The 6,065-nt window shown below is 52.6% G+C and overlaps 2 protein-coding genes across 2 annotated transcripts in view; both read left to right on the top strand.

The window, feature by feature from the left end:
* The window catches only part of EMH_0055320 (histone acetyltransferase GCN5, putative), a gene marked incomplete at both ends in the record, with an annotated part of 3,575 nt that extends 574 nt beyond the window's left edge, over positions 1 to 3,001 (top strand). The window contains 7 exons of the mRNA XM_013497222.1: positions 29 to 153; positions 450 to 696; positions 970 to 1,254; positions 1,566 to 1,695; positions 1,947 to 2,188; positions 2,431 to 2,703; positions 2,810 to 3,001. Coding sequence (XP_013352676.1) covers positions 29 to 153; positions 450 to 696; positions 970 to 1,254; positions 1,566 to 1,695; positions 1,947 to 2,188; positions 2,431 to 2,703; positions 2,810 to 3,001 — 1,494 coding nt within the window. The remainder of the gene's footprint in view (positions 1 to 28; positions 154 to 449; positions 697 to 969; positions 1,255 to 1,565; positions 1,696 to 1,946; positions 2,189 to 2,430; positions 2,704 to 2,809) is intronic.
* A 936-nt stretch (positions 3,002 to 3,937) lies between these two features.
* EMH_0055330 (uncharacterized protein) lies at positions 3,938 to 5,500 on the top strand (the record flags this gene model as incomplete). Its single annotated transcript, XM_013497223.1, is given in 5 exon segments — positions 3,938 to 4,019; positions 4,322 to 4,381; positions 4,512 to 4,695; positions 4,918 to 5,483; positions 5,487 to 5,500. Coding segments are annotated over 5 exon segments (906 nt in total).
* Between the last annotated feature and the right edge of the window lie 565 nt (positions 5,501 to 6,065).

Below are 6,065 nucleotides of genomic sequence, written 5' to 3' on the forward strand. Positions count from 1 at the left end.
GCCCCATGACGGGCGGCTGCTGGGCCAGGAGGCGCTGGGGGGCCTGGCTATGGCGGTTGCTGCTGCTCTCAACACGGTGCAGCTGCTAACACCAGAAGAGAGAATCAAATGCCGCATGCTGCCGCCTGATCGTTCCTATGAAACAAACTACAGGTGCGCAGACACCCGAAGTGTATTGACAGATGAAACAGGAATTCATCCATACGCGCATCTGCGCAGTTAGACATGAAAGACAGCTGATGCTGAGTGCTTTGTGTTGCAGCAGATGTCCTACACTCGCTGCAGCAACAACAGCTGCTGCTGCAGCGAGCACAGAGGCATGGGTGCCTGCATGTCTGCATGCATGCGTGGGCCTTTGCGTTTTTGTTTTGCATGCAGAGAGTGGCGGGACTTCCTGCTGCGGAAGCAGCCAACTGGAGCTTCTCTGAGTTGNTTTGTTTTGCATGCAGAGAGTGGCGGGACTTCCTGCTGCGGAAGCAGCCAACTGGAGCTTCTCTGAGTTGTGTCTTTGGTCGTGGTATGCTGCGATCTGTGCTGCTCTGCTGCTGTTCGTCCTTGTTGCGGGACATCATGGGGGGCCCCTTGGGGTTTTGCTGCGCTGCTGTATTCCACCGCCTCTGTGATGAAGCCAGCCTCAGCATCCCTGCAAGGCAGGCTGCGCTGCAGTCTCTAACGACTCAAGACCCTACACTGGAGGTACAGGCTTCAACCGCAGCTGCTTCTGCTGCTGCTTCTGCTGTTGCTTCTGTTGCTGCTGTTGCGTTTGCCAACCAGCTGCTGCTGCTGCAGCAGCACACACGTTAGTTGGGGGGTTGCGCTTCAGGGTTTAGGGTTTAGGGTTAAGAGAAGGATCGATTCCATTGAATCCCGTAAGAAGCTCTTAATGTCTTTGGCTGGCTCCTGGTTTTGCAGGGTGCGGGTGTTAGGCTGAGGGTTTAGGGTTTAGGGTGCGTTTCGTTTGCGTTTCAGTCGATGTTGGTTTCTGAGTCGGGTTTGGGTTTCTTGAGCCGGGACTTTGGTTCTGCCCGAGAGGAGGAGTCAGGCTTAATTTCTTTTGCATGTCTGACGAATGACAGACAGCCGCTGCACTCGATGGCTTTGGTTGCAGCTAAAAATATATTTTCGCGCCAGCTGCCGAAGATGCCGCGGGAGTATATTGTCCGTCTCGTCTTCGACCGTAACCACTACACCTTCTGCCTCATCAAGCAGCAGCAAATCATAGGCGGCTGCTGCTTCAGGCCCTACTTTAAGCAGGTACGTTCCCACTTAACACACAACCTGAGGTGTACAGACATCGCGGGGCATATCCGATGCACTCGCCCTGCGTGATTTGATTAGCGGGGTGTGCTGATGCACACACGGGCACGCAGCAGAGGCCACCATGAGGCGCCTGTACACCTCATGTTGGAATGTATCTACACCCGGTGTTCAAATGCGACGGCTGTTTGCATCTCATCGTTGGGTGGAGGAGGCTTTGGGCGTCAGTGCCACCGCGAGATGGGTTGCTGTTAGGTCGTGCATGCACCGTATGTTTTGGGGTTTTTGTCTGCGTGCACTGCATGCAGAAGTTCGCAGAAGTTGCATTCTTGGCGGTCACCTCCTCTGAACAAGTCAAAGGATACGGCACAAGGCTGATGAACCACCTGAAAGAACACGTGAAGAAAAGTGGCATCGAATACTTCCTCACTTACGCTGGTACCCAAACCCTAAACCCTAGACCGCTACAAGCATTTACAGCTGAACATGCACTCACTCTGTGGGGACTGCTTAGAGGCCGCTAACGAGGGTGGCTAGCTGAGGGCCCCGTCATCTCTGTGCGTTCTTACTCTGCCCTCGCGTTGGCTTATTGGGGTCGGCTCCGCATGGATACACGGATGTCTGCATTCATGCCGCCATGCTTGCATCCATGCATGCATTTGTGTTTACGTGTGTGCGTTTGCTTGTAGACAACTTTGCTGTGGGTTATTTCCGTAAGCAAGGCTTTACCCAGAAGATATCCATGCCTAAGGAACGGTGGTTTGGTTTTATAAAGGACTACGAGGGGGGCACTTTAATGGAGTGTCGCATCTCCCCTAAAGTCGACTACCTCCGCCTCTTCTCAATCCTCAACGACCAACAGGAGGCAGTGCAGCGGGCAATACTTCGCCTGAAACCTCCTCGCGTCTTCCCAGGACTTACCTGCTGGCAGGTGAGCAACCAGGGGCNGGTGTCCCCTAGACGAACGCGGGGGACCCGTAGATGATGTGGCGAGGGGTTCCGTAGACGAAGGGGGGCCGCTAGCTGGGTCTGAGCGGAAGTGAAAGCGCCTTGAGGCGGTCTCTATTTGGGGTTGTGTTGCGCTGAGCCGCTGGGGTGAAGCAGGAGTTGTTGCTTCTGGTGTAGCCTCTGATGCAGCATAGCGGAGATAATGGTGGGATTGTGTTTATTCAGGAGGACCCAACTCGCGTGTTGCACCCTTCGGAAGTGCCTGGGGTGGTGGAGTTCGGATGGACCCCGCAAGCTGCAGCAGATGCAGCAGGGGAAGCAGCTGCAGCAGCAGCAAAGCCTCTGCACGAACAAATCGTGCAGGTCCTCGACGTCTTAGCGCGACACCACAGCGCCTGGCCCTTCCACAAACCCGTCGCCAAAGATGAAGCGCCGGACTACTACGAGATTATACAACAACCAACAGATATTGCAACCATGAAGAAAAAAGCGAAAAAGGTAAAGGTGATACACACGCGGTCCATCCAAGTCATTGCTTGCTGTAACTTGTCCTTGCCTTAGTGTCTGTTGTTGTGTTGTTTCCGCTGCTGCTGCTGCTGCGCAGAAGCAGTTCCCGAACAAGGCGGCATTTCTTTCTGAGTTGAGTCGCATGTTTGCAAACTGTCGGCGTTACAACGGGCCCTCCACTATTTACTACAAATACGCAAACGAACTCGAAAAGTTCATTTGGCCCAAAGCCCTTCAAATACAAGACACCCAGGAAACCGCACCAGCACAAGACAACTTGCGCCAATGAACTCGCGAGATGCAACTACAGCAGTTGCTGCTGCTGTTGCTGCAGCTNCCTCGAGATGGCGACAGGGGAATGAAGAGGGCCCCACAGTGGAAGGGAGGAACGGGGAGGGAAGCCAACAAACAAACAAACACATACATCTGCATTATTACTAGCAATACACACGGAGACCGCCACCAGAACAACAAGCAGAACTGTCTGCACTGAATTGGCCCCGTCTTCTCCTTAGGAGGGTCCCTCCGCGCGCCTCAAGTTGAGGCGGCTGGAGGGCTGTCAGCATCGCGTCTACAAACTTATTTTACATTCTTTTAAAACCGTTTGTTATACATAGGAAGGCTAGCTAGCTAGGCAGTGGTAGAACGTGTCGAGACATATATTGCATCGGCCGGCCTCCTAGCTGAAAGTAAGTTGGGCTCTTGCAGGCTAGTCTAGCTAGCTAGCTACGGATAGCTCCCTTGCTCGGGGATTACTACTCTATCCCTGGCGGGGATTCTTTGTTTGACTTCTGCACTTACTGAGGGGGTTATGCAGTCTCGAGCTATCTTGCCTGTGCGCCCCTCAGGGGACGAACGCCCCAGCAACATAGCGTAAGTGAATAAGACGAAACACTGCAGGCAGCGTACGGTGATAAAAGGGAATCAAGCAGTACGAACAGCGGGGGGATGAGTTCCAGAGAAGTTTACCCTTACTGAAGAACCCCCCCCAAAACAGGCAAATATACAAGCTGAAACATGGTGTGTGTGAATTTGGTCCGAGCATTTGTCGTTGTATGGCGTTGTCTGTGTAAAGTTGGGGTGTGTATTCGTACTTTCGTTCACGCCGGCCACAAAGGGCCAAGTGAGCGCTCAAAATCGTTTAGAGTGTTAACGCATGCAGCAGTAGGACTTCGTTGTGCATGCATGTAGAGTTGCGCTGCTCCAGCGTCCGCAGCAGGGTGCGATGCAGCTCGTTTTAAGCATTCTCCTCTCGGGCTGCCAGTCTGAGGCCGCCTGGAGAGCGGAGGGGAGGGCAGATGACTTTTGTAAGCTCTTGCCTTATGTACTTTGACTATTGCAGCTCTCGATTGTCCTCGGATAAGCTCAAGGACTCTCGTTACACTTTGAAGCGCCGCACGGTTCATCGAGACCTGCAGTAAGCTAAGCTCATCTCGGCCCCTACAGGTGGTTCCCCAACTTGTTAAAACATATATAGTGGGTCTCTGTACACAAGAGCAACAGAAATACACATTAAATAGCATACGACCCATTATCTTAAGGACCTGGGTTCCTTTGAAGGAAAGATCTTTCACGCTTCCCTGCGCCCGGGTGACCTCNACTTGTTCAGTAAACTCTTTTATGCTGAACTATGTGAACTTGATGCGTTCTTTTGCCTCGAAGTTTGATCGTACGGAGCAAGTGCGCGCAACGAACCCCACTCCCCACAGGACCGTGGCCTAATGCGTGGCAGTAGTTGAAGAAAAACAAAAAAGGATAATAAAAACAAACATTTTTAGAAGTCTTTACCGAAACTTCAGGCCTTTCGTCTTGCAAAATGGAGACGGAGTGGGGTCTCCACTCCGGTGGGGAGGCGAGCCACGGTCGCGACACTCCTCAAGCAGAAGCACGCTCGATTTCGATTTCGGCATTCCACGCGGCGAAAAGAGTATCTCCTCCAAGGACAATTCAGGGAGAAGGCCCCCCTCTCTCTGGAGAATCCATGTATGACGGGTGCCCCGATGCGGAGGCAGGGGAGTAGTTCTTTAGCTACTTCGCGTTATGCATTCGTCTTAAAAAAACACTGGGGTATCTACAATTGCTACTGGCGTTTTGTCAATTAGAAGGGGATGCACAATGGTGCTCGATGCATCAAACCGAAGGTGCCGCTTCCTCGGAGCACATTAACAGTTGCATGCAAGCCTTCCGAGGTGCGTTGCGATGCAGGTTTAATCGCGCTGTTGCAATGGAGATGGCTATGGACGAAATGAGAAAACTTAAGCAAGGGAAGATGTCGACTGGGTGCTACATCGAGAAGTATCAGGCCTTGCTCGCCAGAAGTCCAGTGCTGGACCAGCAGCTGCTCTGTGATTGGTTCATAGCAGGGCTATCGCCCGAGGAGAGGGTGGCGGTAGCAGGTTGGGCAGTGGACAGGGAAATGTCCGGTGAAATAGTTGAACTTGCTGATATGATGGAGTTCCTTCGTATCAAAGAAAGGAAATACGCCACAATTACAGCTCTAGCTAAGATGAAAGACGGCAGTTTTGGAACGGACCCAGATTTTGAGGCTATGGAGATTGGGACAGCTAACACAAAACCGGTCCACAAGGGGACTAGAAGCGGTAACCGGCGGCAGCAAGCGAATTCGGCACCGAGAAAGCCGGAAAGACGTACCGATCGGCGTATCTGTTTCTTCTGTGGTACGCAAGGTCACATATGTCGAGATTGCAGGCGTATGAAAGAAGCCAAGGACTTACTGACGCTAGACTTGGAACAGCGCCGCTACGGGAGAAAANTTGCAGGCGTATGAAAGAAGCCAAGGACTTACTGACGCTAGACTTGGAACAGCGCCGCTACGGGAGAAAACGAAATGAAAAGGAAAGTGTCCCGGAGCGCACGCAATGTGGGGCGCAGTGATGAGGCAGACAAAGATGACATGTCGGGTCAATACGGCTGTGGAGCGTTTCGCCAGGTCCTTTTGCTGAGCTAGAATGCGCCCGTCAGTCGAAGAGTATGTCCTCACTTCTCCGGAATGTCAGCCGCAAAAAGGGCGGATCAGCGTCAATGCAGGAGTCCTGCAGAGTCTTCGGGTTTCTGAACGAATCTGGACGGATATCAGAGTGGTGTTTGTAGTGAGTTTGTCTTCGGTCAGCTGAGATATCTGTAGTGCACAGTACTACAATGTTCAGCCGGAAGAATACACCGTGCTCAAGTAGTTAAGCAGGAAAGAGCTTATTATGCAGTTCAAAACAGTACAGCAAGGGGGCCATGTTTAATGGCCCGTCCAAGGTATGGAATAGGCCTTGGTTGCACTGCGGTAGGGCCCAGGGTTAGGGCCTGCAGTATCGCAGGTGGCAACCAGGTCTTTCATACGC

This window comes from Eimeria mitis, genomic scaffold (genome assembly GCF_000499745.2).
Source record: "Eimeria mitis Houghton genomic scaffold, Emh_scaff2544, whole genome shotgun sequence".
Classification (NCBI taxonomy): Eukaryota; Apicomplexa; class Conoidasida; order Eucoccidiorida; family Eimeriidae; genus Eimeria; species Eimeria mitis.